This window comes from Ascidia mentula, chromosome 4 (assembly GCF_947561715.1).
Source record: "Ascidia mentula chromosome 4, kaAscMent1.1, whole genome shotgun sequence".
Classification (NCBI taxonomy): domain Eukaryota; kingdom Metazoa; phylum Chordata; class Ascidiacea; order Phlebobranchia; family Ascidiidae; genus Ascidia; species Ascidia mentula.
Genome location: NC_138569.1, coordinates 18152944 through 18171597, shown reverse-complemented (window position 1 = coordinate 18171597; position 18654 = coordinate 18152944). Strand labels below are relative to the sequence as shown.

Below are 18654 nucleotides of genomic sequence, written 5' to 3'. Positions count from 1 at the left end.
TAACAAGGTATTATACAATCAAAATATATTCGCCAACGAATTGGCGTTTTGTTTTACAGGAATTATGAATGTATTGAGACATAATGTACGACAAAATGTTCTTCTGGCAAACGTAACTGACCCAATACATAAGAAAATCTGACTTCTTTTGCCAATTCATTACTAATGCTGCCGGGCATCATGCCAAGACTGCTCTTTTGGATATAATGTATATTTACAAAAGCACACAATCTGAAAACAATACCAAGATTTTAAGACAGCACTAAAAAAGCACATACATTGTTGCTCATAAAAAAACATTGCTACTACAAACATCAAAATTAATATTTTAATATTTCAAAACTATATGTATTCGCTAACATTGATAAGACCACCAATTCCAGTGGCCTTCAGCATGTTTTTGGTGTTGGTCAAGTTTCGCATCTCCTCATCGTCGCCGTCGAAATCTGTTGCTTTCGTGAGAACGTCATAAGCTTGCACAAGCATGGCTGCAGCTTCCTGGTTTCGAGACAACTTCAGATACGTGCATCCCAGATTGTGGGATAATATGCCGTACCACTTGCGACGTTTAACATCTTGACCGTACGTCGTCCTCAAAAACTCCATCGCTCTTTCAACAGTTTTCGCGCGACCTTCATCGTCATCTGCGTATAACTGAAGAATCTCCATGCAGTGAAAAGTGGCAATTTTTAGTTCTATGACGTTTTTTGCATTATTTGTGGTTTCGGTCTTCATAACATCTTCAAATAAAGGACGGATGGCCTCAACGCAGTAGCGTTGTATGAACGGTTTGGCTCGCTTTGTTTTTTCGGTCACTTTACCAGCGGCGTCCCTGAGTACCACCATGCATTTAGATTTATAGGCACCGGCAATTAGGGTTAGATTGCCTATTTCGGACATTTTGGCCGCAACAAAGCAGAACATTATTGCGTCAAAATTTTTGCCATTTTGTATTGCATATTCTGCCAGCGATAAAACGCTGTGAAAGGTTTCTCCCATGCTCTGGACCAAAACTAGTATCTTTTCAAGAAGTTCTTGGCCCTGAATTTCTTGATTTAGCAACATTGCAGTGATGCAATATCGCATCAAAAACCCTAAATCTTTCTGGGAACTATTAAACGTATGAAACCCTTTGTGGACGCCGAGAGCAAGAGGAAACTCCTTGACATCGTGCAATGAGTTGATTGTTTCTAAAATAATGAAATATTGATTTTCAAACAAAAACGCTTTACGCAGAGATACCAAAATAATACTAAAAGCTCATGTTTTTGGCATATCATGCTTCATCGAAGGAAATTATTAAACAACTTATTTTAACAAAATCTTAATGAGATTATAGATTGTGGTTAAATTTTGTACAACCAGAAAAGTAAGTTTTTGAATGAAATACCAAACGAAGAAGACATTAAAAACCTTCATGCCACGCCATCCGATATAAATCTGTCTTCCAAGCAGAGGATTTTGTATTTCCTGCAAATTGATCAAAAGCACATAATGACGTTGAACTTAAAATACGTGATATCATTAACTAAGTTAACAGTAAATGAAAAAAAACATGATTTGGGGTTTTCAATACTATTAAAGCTGAAGTAATGGGTATTTTATAATATTGTTTTTGATCCGAATAGTCAAAAATTGTTGATCACTCGTTTTTTATTTTTGTCGACAGGCCAGGTAAAGCGACTAATGCAAATTGACCGGTATAGTGACTCCGATGTGATAATCGATACGTTTTGTGTCAAATAATTTTATTGAACCGTTATTCTTACCTTGCAAACGTTGTTTAATCTTTTTTCTTATTTCCTCATCTACAAATGTAAATGAAATTCGTTACTTGCATACTAATGCATTAGTAATGTATGCATTTGTGCTGCGGGATATTTGGGCGAACGGTTTTATGATAAAGGGGCACACATCTAGGCATTTTTATTTGCACAGCATCAGCAAATAGCATTACTTACTTTGCAACTCTTGTTGTCGCGTCATAGTCTCGGATTCTGAAAATTGTTTCATTATATTTCTCTGTCTGATTTACAAAACTTTGCTTAGACACACCTGATCTTGTTGCTTGTTCTTGTCTCGGAGTCTCAGATTCTGAAACTATTTTTTGTTACAGTTTTTTGTTCCATTAAATGACTAAAACGATTGAAAATTGCACCTGTTCTTGTATTTAGTCGTGCTTCGTCCAGATTTCCTACAAAATGGAGTTTACCATTATTCGATTTTACAACCTCTACAATAAAACAACAAACGATTTGAAATCAATCATCTATGTTATTTGTAAGAAACCTTCAGTTGTTACCTCGCTGCTCTGTTCCTCCGGCGTCCTTATATGTCACTGCGCAATAATCTATTAACAATGTATAAAGGGTAAGTTTCCAGTTAGACTAAGTTGATTTATCACAATCGAAAACAAAATCTTTTTGTTTTCCAGCTGTATGGTTAAACCTAAACGTTCCTCAAAACGGACCAAAAAGACCTCTACGTCCGATTTAGGTAATTTACTGTGAGGAAATTTTCCTTCATGTTAGCGCATATTCGCTATTTGTATGTATTATGCGTGTGCCTTGAAGTTTTTCGTGCTAAATGAAAATGATTTTAATGCGATTTGAAGAACCGTTGTTTAATGCAGAAACTCGCAATACATAAGTACTGAAACCATCTACTTACCTTGGCCAATTCCGACCAAATTTCTAAAAAAACGCAACACAAATTTAAATATGGTTGCACTTACTGGCAAATGTTATAAAACGTAAGTAAGAAATTATTGTTTAAGTCCTAGTTACTCTTTATATATGTTTACACAGCCGTTAAAATAGGTTCAGGTTGATAAAAAACACTAATGCAACTATTTCCAACATTCATCGTGCAAATATTTTGACTTTTTTTAGAATATTTATGGTGATGATCTGTTTTTAGAGACGAATTTGCTGACGTAGGATATCTCCCTTTTTATCAATGCTGCGGCTGAAAGGTCTAGTAGTTTGTTATGGAAAAAAATCGTCCAAGGTCTCCAAAGTGAGATTGATAGGCCCCCAAAACAGTAAAATGATGCTGCAAATTTTAAACTTCATACAACTCCATAAATGTACAAAGTTAAACTTTATACTAATCCAAAAATGTACTCACGGCCAATAAATATTATAAACGTGGGGTGATACTTCTCCCATGACAAGTTGCTTTAGCTGCTCCACGAATATTGTAACGAACGACCTCTTTCGGCTTCGAATAACGTTTGTAGGTGTTTGAGATGGACGATCGGTATTCATAGCTTCGAGAAAACGAAAAAGGGGCAACCACGTGATGAAACTGCTTCAAATGTCCGAGAAATTTTTGTAGCGTTTTAAATGCGACAAAGCGCGGATGCTGGTTGAGCAATCCACAATCGTAGTAAGGTTTTTGTGAAAGCTATTTAAAAATAGTAGTTAACTGACCCCCAAACACTGCGGCAACATGGAGGGTTCACACGTTACCGAGGAACAAGATCAGGATGGTTCGAGAACAAGTGACACAGAAATCGTTCGTAAGTATTTTGCTTTTAAACTTTCCTTTAACCACAGGCGAAATAGTCACTGTATTAATCTTTGTAAGTTCGAGTTAGGATTTCTTTTGTAATATATTAACAGACTGCCAAATTAGTCACGTCAATTTAAACTACATATATTTACTATAGGTGAAGAACCACTCGCACAACCAAGCAAGGACGATTTCAGAAGCATATTTTTGAAAACAGGCAAATATTTTTTGTTTGTGGTTTGAGTTTGGGGCATATTTAGCAATAATTTGAGACACAAAAGATGTTTACATCTTCTGCAGATGAAACTTTGAAGTATTTGGAAAACGGCCAATTCGAAGAAGCGTACGGAATCCTTTACAAAAAAAGTAAACTCACTGAAGAATTACGACACGCCAACTTTGTTCTGAAGTATTGTGAGTGTTTATTGGTCACTGAAAATGATTACGAGCGCCCAAAATACGAATTCAAAGCTGCGATGGCACGACTTAATCCTCTGAGGGAAACGGTTTTGTGGTTGGCCAAACAGCTCTTTAAAGCAAACAGGCCTTTCGGTTCAATTATTTTGTATGAAATATTTTATGAAATGTTTTTCATGGAAAGTGACTTAAACGTAAAAGTCGAGATACTTGAAGATTGCGTAAGTGGCCTTAAACGTGCTATAACGTCAATGACAGAAGACGACGAATCCTTTGATATTTTCGTTTGTCGTCACTTACTTCAAAGAATGTATGATATGAGGTCGACATTGTTTGAAATGGAAAATGTTAATCCAACGTACAAATGTGTTAAGTATGCATGGTTAACTCACCACGTTGAAGGATGTGAATCAAATAGTCACAAGTGTATTGAAATAATCAGGGAAACCATTCGCTATATGAAAGAAAAGCTAGGAAGCAATGCCCTTAGGCATCAGATTTATGGCACACTTTGTCACAATGTGGCTACTAATTATTTAAAACTGGGATTTGATGAACAAGCTATTTTGAATTATAAAGAGGCTCTTAAAAGTTTTAAATTGGCAACTGACTTCCAAGTAGAAAATCACCGACAAATGCACATTATGAAAACTGGTCTAGCTTTACGGAGGGCAGAGGGGACTGATGAGGTGGTTGGGGTTGAATTTGTAGCTGCTCCTTCCAATCGTGGTGGACGTAATGTAACGCGAAGGGAAAATGGCCGTCATCAGCCCTGTATAACCTCTTAAATTTCATTTGTTGTATATAATGTGTTGAAAATCGGAAAATATTTCTTCTTCGTAAGTTTGTGTTGTGTAGAAATAGTTGATTTTGATCACGCAGGTGTTATACGTTCTGTGTTTTCGAACTATGTGTACAACTTTGCGTAGTTGTGTTTTCAATCTTGTAACTCATATGATAAATAAAAGTAATAGTTGTTTAGCTATGGTTACGCATCACCAGAAAAGGAAAGTTTATTACTTAGTGAAAAAAAAAAAAAAAAAAGTTTGGACTAGGGCTCAAATTGCGAGCTGTTTTAATAATACTCAAAAGTACGCCTGTACCTAACCTACATATCATCAGTTGGTTTAGACTTAACATACAAACGGCGTATGTTTTCCCTTTGATGTTGTTTACGCTCATAGCAATAGCGCGTTAACGTGGCTGCAGGCAAAAGAGTACGATATATTGTACAAAGGTGTCTAGAAAGGAAAGCAAGGGATAAAATGCTGTTTATCATATTAAGTAGACGACTCGTCAGCTCCAGATATTTTGCACCCTTGTACAAAGGATATAATAACATTTGCCAACTATTTCATTCAATATGTAATAAAAGAGTGTAAAAAGTTTTGATCCTACCACATATTTCAATCGTTTAGGCAGAAACCGCGTTGTTATCGCAAATCGGATATCAGTTTAAATGCAGTCTTGTGTACACGTGACCAACATCATAATGCACAACATAATTTCTTTTTATAGAATCCATCGACCAATTTCACGAGAGATTGGAATTTCAGCAAGCTTTGGGTGCTCATCAGGCTTTCAATAAGTTTGATGGTCCCCAACACAGGAATTGTGACACAGACACAAATCATGTTTACTGTTATGCGCAAAAGACTACAACGTAAATTAGATACAATTGAAAATGTAAAACAGCATGGATACCAATAAAACATCACAGGTTATCCAGTCAGGCGCCCATATCATGTTTTTTTCCTCACGGAGAACTACGCTCTGGCGTAGGACCGCAAATCTATACAAACGAACCATTCTTTCTCTCGATTCTTTGACTCAATGTCTCCACCTACCGTTTAAATAAATCTGGCACAATTTTATTTTTGTTACAACGTGATATAAGAAAGGTATTTCTATGTTTGTGGTGTTTATTATTTCGATAGCTTCATTGAATGTTGGTGTTATAAGGAACAATTTGTAAAAGGCAAAATAGATGCATGATCCTACGTCGACAACCACTTGATCAGAACTTCTTAAACTGGGGGTTGCACGACGAATATGACGTAAGTTAGGTCACATGAAGATTTTCTGTCATAATAAATTTAGGTTTTCTTGTCGAAAAAATTTAAATTAAATGACTTTCAAACATAAGGTTGGAGGAAAACGTTAATCAATTAAGACAGATCGCAATCAAAACTTTGTGAAGATCTCCACTAGACCATAGCAAACGTACAGCGACAGCAGTAGATCAGCGATACATGGTTTTCTTTGTAAACTTATATTCCCAGTCGTTTAAAAGTTTTTAAATACTTTTAATTCAGTCAACCAGGTGAACTTGGTAAATTTGATTTAATATTGTGTAAAATTTATTTGCCGTTTAAAATATATTGCGGTTTGAAAGCTGTAGTTTGAAGTGGACACTTAATTCATATAATATTTTGAGAGGTATTAACTTGATATGTTGTCATATTTCAATCACCTTCGCTATATTACATCGACCACATGGGTCGTCCCCTTGGAATTTCAAGCAAAAAAGCAGGATGCAAACTCATGTAATGTGTATGCCATGTTTTATAACCCAATTAGTCAACAACACTTTAATTTCTAGGTGAAAACATTCCATTGTGAGCAACTAAACGGCGAAAGACCGCCCGCGAGCCAATAGCTGCTCGACACGCCAGGCTTCAGCGCTTAAATGTCAATTCTGATAACAAACCATTGGTGCTGAGCAACGCAGGTGCGCGATCCAGCGTCAACAACATAATAACTAATGTAGTAGCAGAAAGCGACCGATTGTGTTTTACTTGTAATCTGGTTTGTCAACTTGACGAATAGTTTTTAATCAAATATAAATTCAGTTAACCTTGCACTTCCGATAAAGCGATATGAACGTAAGTTTAAAATAAATTCGATCAAATCAAATTTCAAAGCTTTTCACACCCATGAATCAAGATGAAACCTTCACCTGTTGATACAACGTTGTTTAAAATTAATATCGCCAACTATGTTTTCCTTTGTGTACACGCATTGCATTAGCGTGTAAACGTAGCCGAAGGTAAATGTGTACAACATATTTGCACATTTAACGAGAAAAAATTCTTATAATAGCTATTTAATCTTTTTCTAATAACGTTTATTAAATATTTGATTTATATAAAACCTGAAAGAGGTTAAGGAGTGAAGCATATTAAGCTTATTTTGACCGTATCACATATTTCTATCGTTTAGGCAGAAATATTAGCTGGGCAACTTGACATTTTATTCACGTTTATCATTCACAATTCACCCTACACAGGAATTGTGACACAGACACAAATCATGTTTACTGTTATGCGCAAAAGACTACAACGTAAATTAGATACAAATGAAAATGTTAAAACAGCATGGATACCGATAAAACATCACAGGTTATCCAGTCAGGCGCCCATATGATGTTTTTTTCCTCACGGAGAATCACGCTCTGGCGTAGAATCGCAAGTCCATGCAAACAAACATTTCTTTGCTGTGAATGTCTTGCAAACATTTGTTGCTTGCTCAATGTCTCCACCTACCGTTTATATAAAGTGGCACAATTCTTAATGGCTCCACTTTGCTTATAATAATTTTTTTGTTACAACTTGATATAAGAAACGTATTTGTATGTTTGTGATGTTTATTGTTTCGATAGCTTCATTGAATGTTGGTGTTATAAGGAACAATTTGTGAAAGTCAAAATAGATGCACGATCCTACGTCAACAACCACTTGATCAGAACTTCTCAAACTGGGGGTTGCACGATGAGTATTTTGGGTAGCAAAGAGTTTACCAATTTCACAGAAAATACAACATTTACTCAACGATTTTACAAACATACGCCTGGAGAAACGCAAATTGGATCGCAAGAAGATTTAGTGATACACTGAAACAGCAATTTTTTTTTCGGCCAAAACGGAATATTCGGCAAAAGAGTTGTAATTAATAACGATTTTGGAGTTACTATAATTTGCGTTTGCGCACGGCGCTCGAAACTATACGATTGATTGTGAAATTTACAATCGATAGTGCAATGTATAGGAAAGTGCTTTATTAACTTCCATTGCAACAGATCGTTGCTGCAACGCAGGCTATACATGCAGTCCGGGGATCCGAGCAACTTACAGGACAAACTATCCTATTTGGAAAGCTCACGCGTTATCATGCATATCATTTCTCTCCAATAATACTTCTGATGCGCACTTGAGTTTGAATTTATAACGACGTTTTCGAGTTCTGTTTTTCGTCGATAAACTGTATTTTACCTCATTTTTATGTGGTCGCTCATGGCGCGTAAAACTTGCCATGCGGTTGGTTTCAATGGGCGCACTCTGAAACCATGTGAGAATAGCAATACCAAATATAACTATGAGTTGTTTTATGTTTGCAATTCTTCCACGCGGTAGGTTCCGTATGAACATAAACGTAGCTGGTCCAGACGTAAAGATCAACTTACGATTTTTCTGAACACATATTTATTTATGAATAATATTGTTTCTGTATACATGATCAACAAACAACGAATATCCAAATACAAGTGATATGCATATTCTTCTTCACCTGCAAGTACAATGCCGTGGTTTTACACAATGTCTGTGGCATCGATGCCACAATATGATGTTCACCGTCAAATTTTTAGATTTTTACGTTTCAAATTCTTGTTAAAAGCTCAATCTCACCTTTATTGTTTCAGGCAAGTGTCCAGACAATTTTTACAGTTCTTTAGAATATCGCGGTCACTCTGTAGTGGCGAGGAACATGTCGGACAAGTTGTTGCTTTCGCATCTCTGTGGCACTGCCTTTTCTCTCTCGCGGTTCCGGTAGCTACCGTAAAATAAAACAAATTAATCGATAGCGTGAAATTGAAAACACGCCGTTGCAAATGTTAGGACTCAGTAACTCACGGCAATTATCGGAAAGACATTTAGCGCATTCCCTATTAGCAGCTTCCACTGAGTCATGTGCGAACATGAAATTCACACATACTTTGCTCGCAAAGCAAGCGTTGTCGCATTTGGCAATAGTCATAAGTTTATCTGCGAATGGAAAAGGTACATGTTATACGATGGGAATTTGAACAAGAAAGCCAAAGCTAGTTGTTCAAATTACTCAACTCCCAAGTTTCTTGCACCCAATTATATTGTAGGCTTTCATAACCAAAGTAAAAAACATATTTGTTTCATCACCAAGTGGCATGTTAAGTCGTTTTGTGTTCCATTTTCAGTTAAATTAATTTAAACAATTCTCGAATGCTTAAAATCATCATGATATCATATAAATCAAAATCCGAAGAAAATATAAAATTTGCAAACCATGAACGGTCTTGCATGTTCCGGTGCACGTTTTGCAAGTTGCCAATTTATCAAGTGCGTGGTTTGTAATTGATGGACAAGACAAACAACTTTTAAACGCTTCTTGCACACAAACAGACACATAGTTGTTTGTTACGGAGGTTTTAACCATTTCTGTAAAAACACATCAATGCAAAATTATAAGGAACTATTCTGCTTGCCATTATTTTGGAGCAAGTTCAAGTTTGATCAAAACAATAATTGTTTATTCTTCTTGTGCGTTAATGAAGTTTTTGGCAGGTGATTATCTTATTTGAGTTACACTTTAAAATTTATCCAACGTTACTGCTCTCATAGCAGACTTAGTTTGCTTATACCACATGTTGTTAGCACACAGTTCTGACACTCTGTGGGCTGCTGCTTCAATACTCTTTGTACATCGATAGACCGCGTGCATTCGTGTTTCTTGGTGCAACCATGTGCGCACAATTTGTCAAGACAATTAACTTCGGGAACCGTATAGCTTTTTGGAGTTGCTGTAATGAAAATAAAATGTTACGGAAGGTGTTGAAAGAAACGACAAGCAAGAATATTTTTAACACGCAAGCAATACACATGGCCTAAACATATTTTCGATTCATATAACAAAAACCAAACTTATCCGGTTTTTATCTTACCGTGAGCAACGGCGATGCAGAGTGCAAGAAGAAGAATTGAATTCATGCTGATGTATTTGTTTTCAAATATCTGGTCAAAAAAATAATATTTGCAATTTACAAGCGATAATAAAATAAACATGTAAATAAGTTATTCAGTTATAAAACTCACCTTTAGTATCTGTTTTGCTTCTCGCTGTGATTGCAGCTGTACTGTAGCTGTGATCGTCTGAATGCTTAACTTTTATAACCGTAAACTCGTCGGTAATGTTTTTGAACTTCCCCAATTCGAGCGAAAACAGAAGTTGACAATAAATATTCATGTCATATAGCTGATGGTTTTGTGATTTTTTCTTTGACAAATTTGACTTCACGTTTTGGTGGATATAAAATGAATTACCACCTTTCGGATACCTCACTTCCCCTGTCTACACCATAGTTAATCGTTAGTGCGGAATTTATGTGTTCGGACATATTGGCAAAAAAAACACCAACATCTGATAATTTTGTTAAGGTTTAGTTCAGGTTGTACATTGGAAATAATCCTTACGGTATAATTGAACTTTTGTAGTTGGGGCAAACGGGGTATTCTTAGTCTGTTTGTGGTAGTTGGAACAAGGAAGTTGCGTTTAACCATGTACAAAAGGAAATTAACTTGCGGTTATTAATAATACACTAACGACAGTCGATACATCAAGTTGCCGAATATTGTGCATTTAAGGATGCTGGAAATTAATTGCAAAGTATTAAAAAAACATTTGTTGCTTACAGAAGTTATTAATCCATTATTGTTTTCATAATCCGCTTATTGAGCGTCAACTAATCAAATATGTTAAAAAATTAACTGTCGTAAAAGAAGTTATTAATTACACGGAATAGGAAAGCCAAAGCCAATATACTAATACATATTAAGCAAACCTTTCGATCACTGCTGTGCTCATCATCAGCCCTGTGAACTAATTGAGTTAATAGTTTATAACATATAATTTTAAACCGTTGCATATAAAGCTATGTTGTATTGTGAATTAGCAGTAGATCTTGATCTTAACATATATAGAAATGCTGCTTAAATATTTGATCGGCTGAAATCCACCCGAGTTGTTATTTAGTCGAGTAAAACCCAATTGTGTTGTGTGTCATAGGTGGCTGTGGTCATTATAGCCGCACGATGCTGAAACACAGTCTTGGCAAGTTTCAGTCTTTCCTTTATTTGTTTAGATGCACGTTTGATATCGTGTTTGTTTGCGCAGAGTCACAAAATGTATCTATGTTTAGTAAACATGTTGTTAACCTTTGGTAGAGGATGAGGTGATGTTTGAACCTTCAAAATTCGATTTCTTAAAAATATTCCTCCTATCAGGTGCTATACTACTGTGATATTTCCAGCATTTCCTTAATATAATAATGAATTTTTATGATAAACAAACTGTCCTAAAAGAATAATGAATAAAATGAATTGCTTCAAAGACAATATATTGGAGTATCTGAAGAATGGTCAATTTGAGGAGGCCCATGGCGTTCTTGTTTAACAAAAGAAAATGGGTGAAGAATTGCGTAACATTCACTACGTACTTAAGTATTGTTTCATGGCAACAGAAAATGATTATGAGCAACCAAAGCAACAGTTAAAAGCAGCAATTGCTGGTCTACACCCCAAAAGGGACATATAGTTCTATGGTTGGCTAAAAAAATAGTTAAACTGAAACGCTATTTTGGGTCATTAATTTTGTATGCAATATTTTATGAGATGTTTTGTAAAAACAGTGACGTAAACGTTAAATTTGAAGTCCTTGAAGACCGCGTGAGTGGCATTAAACGTTGTGCAACTGCAATGGTAGAACATGATGATAGTTTAGACATTTTTGTTCGTCGTCACTTGCTACAAAAAATGTATAACATGAAAACAACCCTGTTACACATAGAAGGTGTTAATGCCAACTACAAATGTGTAAAATATGGTTGGGTAACTCACCACGTTGAAGTTTGCGAGTCTGACAAACTTAAACGCATTAAAATGACTTTGGAAACAATTCATTAGATGCGTGAGAAATTGGGAAATAATTTCATGAGGCATCAGATCCGTGGATCACTTTGTAAAAATGTTACATCAATGTACCTAAGACTGTGCTTTACGGAACCAGCCATACGATATTATAAGGAGGCATTGGAATGTTTCAAAGCATCCAATGATTTTCAGCGCGAAACGGATAGGGAAAACATCTTACAGCACAACAGTGACCAGCCATCTTGCTTAACATCTTGATTTCATTTGATTCTTTGTCATGTGCGACATACGAAATTAGAAATACCGACATGAAATCCAGCAAGCGTTGTTTTGTAACTCATTGAGCGTATTGCATATTGCCGAGAAGTAAATAATTTTCAACAAATTTTCTTTCAAGGGGCCATTGTTACTATGTTTGCCAAAAAACGGCCCCGCATAGTATGACCACTGTAGCCTTTGGCGTTTGACGTTTCCACTTATAGATCATAATAAAAATAGAAACATTCAAAATATTCGAGGTTACCAGAAAACGCATTGATTGCGGAAACCGAAAAATTAATAGGAAAACTGCATAAAACATGATCCTTGTGCCTCAAATCAGCCCGACATACAGCGCGGTTAAATCTTTGCAGGATTCTCCAGAATATCTGCAACCCAAGTTCACCTTCCTCGAAAGTTTTTGGAATCATCTGAAAAATCCCAGTGGAGTAGTTGTTGATTTTACGCAACAACCTTTTTATTTTTCACGGCAACATTGAACTTTTACAATGCTGAAAATACCACCGTCTATGAATTACAAAGGCCTGGATGCAGTTGACATGGTTAAAAATCCCAATACATGCATAAGTTCAGAAACAATATATCACGTCATATTTCTCGCCTTTGCAATATTACACAAACCGAGGGCCAACTCTTTTAACGTCGAGCAGAAAAACAGAATGCAAACTCGTATAATGTGCCGGTCATGCTTAGTGAACCAGTAAGTTAAAAACACATTCCTGAATTACTCAAAAGAACATATAGGGAAAAGAAAAGAAGAAAAAGTATCTCATCATGCGTACATTTTACGAACGACGACATTCGCAGATTCAATAATGTGGAATTTTGCAGATTTGCTTTATCAACTCTGAGAGTCAGTGAGACGCGAGATTCCAATGTCAAAATGTCACTAATTGAGTTGCTTTCGCAAACTGTTTGTTCTTGCTTTTAAAGACCTAAATGAAACAATTCCAGTGCCAGTTCCTGTTGCGCGGTGGTCGCGGAGGAAGACATGATTCATCGGACATGACATTCTGTAAGAATAGTGTGGTGACTTGCGTGTGTAACAAAGCATAATATGCTTTTTTCTAGTTGTCTCTTATGCCTTTTGTTAAACTGCTTCACATGGGTACAAACGCTTTAATTGAACGTTAACTTATATACAGATGATTTGAAACAATGTAATCTAGCTGAAGTACAACAACGGAAATATTTCCCAAAACATTCCACAGTGCAATTTACTAATAAATCCCTCATTCCACACCTATTTATTATGGCACTCTTCATATACCTCTTTTCACAACTGGAACGAACATTCATTTAAACATTGAAATCAAAACGAATATTTATACTCTTAATGAATACTGTTTTAAACATTATTGTTTTAGGTGCCTGGAAATTTAACGTTAAGCGTATTCTTTTGGCCCAAAGAGTCGTTTCGAAACAACTATAAAACCATACTTTACAAAAGATTCTGCAGAAAGCTTTTCTCTTATGTCATGCGAAAGTTTGAAACATGAGTTTCAGTTTGCATTATGTAGTAAAACGGTTGCTTCAAACTAATGACGAACGTGTGACAACAATTTATTTTCGAGTCGCTTGATGTCGCCAGAGGTCAATAGGTGATTCCGCCGAAACCACAGACTTTGGGGCAATTAGCAACATCGGCCAACGCGTCCCACTAAATTATCAAGCTGAAATCCTCTTCGGAAATCGTGCCAAGGATAAAGTTTAATGTAAGTGAAAGACGAATGTTATGGGTAAAGGAAAAACACCCTAACACGCCCATCCCCTTCTCCCGTTCGTTACCATGTTAACGAAGAAGACTCATAAACATAAATAACCTTCATGCCACGACATCCGATCAATCTGTCTTCCAAGCAGAGGTTGTTGTATTTCTTGCAAATTAATCAAAAGCACATTATGACGTTGAACTTAAAACGCGTGATATCATTAACTATGAAAAAAGCACGATATGGGGGACATTTTTTTAATACTGTAAAAGCTTTAAGTAATTGTTATTTTTTATTATTGTTTTTTTTTTTATTTGACAGCCGTATTAATTAAAATGGCATTGGGAGACACATTTTATTAAAATTTGCTGTCTACCTAACGTCTCATATTCTTTGAACACGTATGTCACTCAAGGTGGGAACATTTTTAGTGCCGTAAAAAAGTCTTTTGTGACGTTTTCATTCAAACAGTTTGCCTTCGCATGAGTTATAAATAGCGTTAAACCATAATTGATCAAGCATAAACTGACAAACAACCCAGAAGTAATGCCTCACCGGGAGCTTGATTTTTCAGATCTTGCTCTGACTTGTCGGGAAAAGTGGCTGATCCAGCTTGGCTGCGAAGCCTGTAAACCTTATGAACTGTCAAACAATATAGACTTCTGTCTTTTGTCACATAGATTTTTTTTAACTTTACACTCTGTAACAATATGGCGTTTCAGCAACCACCAGTCTGTGCTGATCTTCATGCAATCACACGTTTATTATTGCAACATATGTACAATGAAGCCCAATGATATACACTTTTGAAAATATCTGCAAAAAAATGTGAGCCAATAAACTGGAATGATGCAACAAACGTTTGATTAGGAGCAAAGCATCGCGCAACGTTCAATAAATATCAACTGTTTCTGCTACCAGATAAACCGGGAGGTTTTTGAAAGAATTATCAATGAAACTACGCCGTCCAGTGAGATGCTGGAAATTTAATTATATAGTGGACGTATTATAGAATTGGTTATCACTTGTATATCATTATGTGTAAAAGCGTTTCAGGTGGACTTCATTTCAAAGCGTTCTACAGGGTATAATACGATAATAATATATTTGCAACGAATCGGTGTATTGTTTTACTGGAATTATTGAAATGCAAAGGATATTGACAAAAGCTCACAATCTAATATGTACATGTCAAAAATTAAACTGGATATCATTAGGTTTTTGAAAACAACACCAAGGAAGAAAACACTTTATGTACATTGTTGTGTAGAAAAGTATGTTTATCAATGCTGAATGTTAAGCCTATTGAAGATAAATATGCCATTTTATGCTATTTTTTAGGTTAGTACATTATGACAGAAATTTGAATAACCGGTTAAACATAGCAATTGCAAATATCAAATTTCAAATAGTTACGTTTGCAATGTACTTATATGTATTCGCTAACATTGATAAGACCACCAATTCCAGTGGCCTTCAGCATGTTTTTTGTGTTGGTCAAGTTTCGCACCTCCTCGTCGTGGTCGTCGAAATCTGTTGCTTTCGTGAGAACGTCATAAGCTTGCACAAGCATGGCTGCAGCTTCCTGGTTTCGAGACAACTTCAGATACGTGCATCCCAGATTGTGGGATAATATGCCGTACCACTTGCGACGTTTAACATTTTGACCGTACGTCGTCCTCAAAAACTCCATCGCTCTTTCAACAGTTTTCGCGCGACCTTCATCGTCATCTGCGTATAACTGAAGAATCTCCATGCAGTGAAAAGTGGCAATTTTTAGTTCTATGACGTTTTTTGCATTATTTGTGGTTGTGGTCTTCATAACATCTTCAAATAAAGGACGGATGGCCTCAACGCAGTAGCGTTGTATGAACGGTTTGGCTCGCTTTGTTTTTTCGGTCACTTTACCAGCGGCGTCCCTGAGTACCACCATGCATTTCGATTTATAGGCACCGGCAATTAGGGTTAAATTGCCTATTTCGGACATTTTGGCCGCAACCAAGCAGAACATTATTGCGTCAAAATTTTTGCCATTTTGTATTGCATATTCTGCCAGCGATAAAACGCTGTGAAAGGTTTCTCCCATGCTCTGGACCAAAACTAGTATCTTTTCAAACAGTTCTTGGCCCTGGACTTCTTGATTTAGCAACATTGCAGTTATACAATATCGCATCAAGAACCCTAAATCTTTTTGGGAACTATTAAACGTATGAAACCCTTTGTGGACGCCGAGGGCAAGGTGAAACTCCTTGACATCGTGTAGTGAGTTGATTGTTTCTAAAAAATGAAATATTGATTTTCAAATAAAAACGCTTTACTCAGAGATAGTTCCAAAATAATACTAAAATCATGCTTCATCGTCCTTCGTTGAGTAGCAACAAGGAAATTATTGATCAAGTTATTTTAACAAGATTTTAATAAGATTATGGATTGTGGTTCGATTTTGTACAACCACAAAAGTTAAGTTTTGAATGACATACTTAACAAAGAAGACTCATAAACAAAAATAACCTTCATGCCACGCCATCCGATATAAATCTGTCTTCCAAGCAGAGGTTGTTTTATTTCCTGCAAATTGATTAAAGCACGTTAATGAACTTAAAGCGCGTAATATCATTAGCTAAGTTACTATGAAAAAAACACGATTTGGGGTACTCTTTTTTCAATACTATTAAAGCTTAAGTGGTGGTTATTTTTAATATTGTTTCGATCCGAATAGGCCAAAAATTGTTGATCACTACAAAAAACTCGTTTATTTTTGTCGACAGGCCAGGTAAAGCGACTAATGCAAATTGCCACTGGTGACTTCGCAGTGGTCGTCAATCTGTTCGGCTACGTTTTGTGTTAAATAATTTTATTGAACCGTTATTCTCACCTTGCAAACGTTGTCTAATTTTTTTTCTTACTTCCTCATCTACAAATGCAATAGAAATCGTTACTTGTATACTTGCATTAGGGGCAAACACCTGGGCATTTTATTTCCACAGCATCAGCAAATAGCAGTACTTACGTTGCAACTCTTCACATTCTTGTCGCGTCATGGTCTCGGATTCTGAAAATTGTTTCATTATATTTCTTTATCTGATTTACAAAACTAGGTTTATACACAAGTCACACCTGATCTTGTAGCTGTTTGCTCTTGTCTCGAAGTTTCAGATTCTGAAATTGTTTTTTGTTACAGTTTTTTGTTCCATTAAATGACTAAATTGATTGAAAATTGCACCTGTTCTTGTATTTTGTCGTACTTCGTCCAGATTTTCTACAAAATGGAGTTTACCATTATTCGATTTTACAACCATGTTATTTGTAAAAGGGCTCTGCGCAAAGGTACAGGTAAAAACGTTGATATGAAACTTCATTTAGTTTTATTATAAAACAATTAACTTAGTAATCTATATAATGTTCATGTACGGAGCGTTTATTAACGACGTTTGCATTACTTGGTTCGCCTTTACTGTTGGAACAGCAAATGGCTATGTTAGTGACACCGATCTACAATATTTCGTGAAAGAAACGTTTTTGCAGGGTCCAAAAAATTAATTACGGCAAAATAATTTTCGCCATTGTTGACAAAAATAATCCATAATTAATTTCTGATATCTTATCACCAAACACCCAATATACAAATATGATTATTTAATCATAACAAGCCAAATACCCTACGAAAACAAGCTTCGGATCATCGCGGCTGACGGAAAAGTTAAATCAGATTTAACTCCGCCGTCAGACACTTCGAGCGAGAAAATCACGCCGTCACGGCATGACGCCGGCTGGTGTGAATGCTCCTCCGCTCGAAAACCGCGCCTCCAGTCGCTATCCGCGTCTGGTGTGAATCCCGCTTTGAAACCACCAGTTCTTACCTCGCTGCTCGATTCCTCCGGCGTTCTCATACGTCAATGCACTGTGATCTATTACCAATGAATAAAGGGTAAGTTTCCAATTAGGGTATAAGTAGATTAAATACGATGGAAAGCAAAATATCTTTGTTTTTCCGCTGTATAGTTAAACCTAAACGTTCCAAACGGGTCAAAAACCAATTTAAAGTTGTCACTCTTTGTTTGCATTATTCGTGTGCTTTGGAAGTTTTTCGTGCTAAATGAAAATGATTTTAATGCGATTTAAAGAAACTTGTATTTAATGCAGAAACTCGCAGTGCATAAGTACTAAAGAACATATTGTTGTACAGAGAACCATCTACTTACCTTGGACAATTCCGACAAACTTTCTAAAAAAACGCAACACAAATTTTAATATGGTTGCACTTACTGACAAATATTATTAAACGTAAATAAGAAATTAATGCTGAAGTCCTGGTTACTCTTTATATATGTTTACACGGCCGATGAAATAGGTTCAAATGGATAAAAAACACTAATGCAACTATTTCCAACATTTATCAAACATTTTGACCTTTTTATAGAGTATTTACGGTGGTGATCTGTTTATTAGAGACAAATTTCCTGACGTAAGACAACATCCTTTTTATCATGCTGCGGCTGAAAGGTCTAGCAGTTTGTTACGGAAAAAAAATTCGTCCAAGGTCTCCCAAGTAAGATTGATAGTCCCCAAAACAGTAAAACGATGCTGCATTTGGTAAACTTTGTACTAATCCATAAATGTAAATGTTTACTCACGGATTATAAATATTATATGTGTTGCGTGTTTCTTCTCCCATGACAAGTTGCTTTAGCTGCTCAACGAATATAGTAACGAACGACCTTTTTCGGCTTCGAATAACGTTTGTAGGTGTTTGAGATCGAAGATTGGTATTT

At 36.1% G+C, this 18654-nt stretch overlaps 4 protein-coding genes across 5 annotated transcripts; 1 reads left to right on the top strand and 3 right to left on the bottom strand.

The window, feature by feature from the left end:
- Positions 1 to 202: 202 nt before the first annotated feature.
- LOC145898686 (uncharacterized) lies at positions 203 to 3224 on the bottom strand. 2 transcript variants are annotated; one of them, XM_082987235.1, is made up of 9 exons: positions 3130 to 3224; positions 2671 to 2693; positions 2303 to 2350; positions 2159 to 2194; positions 2056 to 2100; positions 1962 to 1997; positions 1770 to 1808; positions 1414 to 1470; positions 203 to 1190 (listed from the first exon to the last, which is right to left on the bottom strand). In XM_082987235.1, the coding sequence occupies exons 1-9, from the start codon at positions 3168 to 3170 to the stop codon at positions 343 to 345; spliced, it is 1173 nt and encodes a 390-aa protein (XP_082843361.1). In that variant the 5' UTR covers positions 3171 to 3224; the 3' UTR covers positions 203 to 342. The 2 variants fall into 2 exon arrangements, with proteins under 2 accessions (XP_082843361.1, XP_082843362.1); XM_082987236.1 differs by having other exon boundaries at positions 2056 to 2094.
- Positions 3225 to 3359: 135 nt separating this feature from the next.
- On the top strand, positions 3360 to 4914 carry LOC145899084 (uncharacterized). The gene is made up of 3 exons (XM_082987795.1): positions 3360 to 3523; positions 3674 to 3733; positions 3817 to 4914. The coding sequence occupies exons 1-3, from the start codon at positions 3454 to 3456 to the stop codon at positions 4719 to 4721; spliced, it is 1035 nt and encodes a 344-aa protein (XP_082843921.1). The 5' UTR covers positions 3360 to 3453; the 3' UTR covers positions 4722 to 4914.
- Positions 4915 to 8397: 3483 nt separating this feature from the next.
- LOC145899488 (uncharacterized) lies at positions 8398 to 10102 on the bottom strand. Its single transcript, XM_082988283.1, has 7 exons — positions 10059 to 10102; positions 9908 to 9977; positions 9608 to 9766; positions 9252 to 9404; positions 8844 to 8975; positions 8619 to 8763; positions 8398 to 8499 (listed from the first exon to the last, which is right to left on the bottom strand). Exons 2-6 carry the CDS (start codon positions 9951 to 9953, stop codon positions 8621 to 8623), a joined length of 633 nt encoding a protein of 210 aa, XP_082844409.1. The 5' UTR covers positions 9954 to 9977; positions 10059 to 10102; the 3' UTR covers positions 8398 to 8499; positions 8619 to 8620.
- Positions 10103 to 14676: 4574 nt separating this feature from the next.
- LOC145898848 (uncharacterized) lies at positions 14677 to 18609 on the bottom strand. The gene is made up of 9 exons (XM_082987486.1): positions 18517 to 18609; positions 18085 to 18107; positions 17743 to 17790; positions 17106 to 17141; positions 17000 to 17041; positions 16893 to 16934; positions 16758 to 16796; positions 16394 to 16450; positions 14677 to 16159 (listed from the first exon to the last, which is right to left on the bottom strand). The coding sequence occupies exons 1-9, from the start codon at positions 18555 to 18557 to the stop codon at positions 15312 to 15314; spliced, it is 1176 nt and encodes a 391-aa protein (XP_082843612.1). The 5' UTR covers positions 18558 to 18609; the 3' UTR covers positions 14677 to 15311.
- Positions 18610 to 18654: the final 45 nt, after the last annotated feature.

Coding starts and splice junctions, on each gene's coding strand:
- LOC145898686 (XM_082987235.1), bottom strand. CDS start 3,170: ATGGGAGAAGTATCACCCCACGTTTATAATATTTATTGGCC. Junction 1,998..2,055: donor AGAACAAGCAACAAGATCAG/GTGTGTCTAAGC, acceptor AACAATTTTCAG/AATCCGAGACTATGACGCGA. Junction 1,471..1,769: donor GATTAAACAACGTTTGCAAG/GTAAGAATAACG, acceptor ATCAATTTGCAG/GAAATACAAAATCCTCTGCT.
- LOC145899084 (XM_082987795.1), top strand. CDS start 3,454: ATGGAGGGTTCACACGTTACCGAGGAACAAGATCAGGATGGTTCGAGA. Junction 3,524..3,673: donor AAGTGACACAGAAATCGTTC/GTAAGTATTTTG, acceptor TATTTACTATAG/GTGAAGAACCACTCGCACAA. Junction 3,734..3,816: donor AAGCATATTTTTGAAAACAG/GCAAATATTTTT, acceptor CATCTTCTGCAG/ATGAAACTTTGAAGTATTTG.
- LOC145899488 (XM_082988283.1), bottom strand. CDS start 9,953: ATGAATTCAATTCTTCTTCTTGCACTCTGCATCGCCGTTGCTCACG. Junction 9,767..9,907: donor CTGCATCGCCGTTGCTCACG/GTAAGATAAAAA, acceptor TTTTCATTACAG/CAACTCCAAAAAGCTATACG. Junction 9,405..9,607: donor CTGTGTGCTAACAACATGTG/GTATAAGCAAAC, acceptor GTGTTTTTACAG/AAATGGTTAAAACCTCCGTA.
- LOC145898848 (XM_082987486.1), bottom strand. CDS start 18,557: ATGGGAGAAGAAACACGCAACACATATAATATTTATAATCC. Junction 17,042..17,105: donor ACGACAAAATACAAGAACAG/GTGCAATTTTCA, acceptor AAACAATTTCAG/AATCTGAAACTTCGAGACAA. Junction 16,797..16,892: donor AGAATGTGAAGAGTTGCAAC/GTAAGTACTGCT, acceptor TTGCATTTGTAG/ATGAGGAAGTAAGAAAAAAA.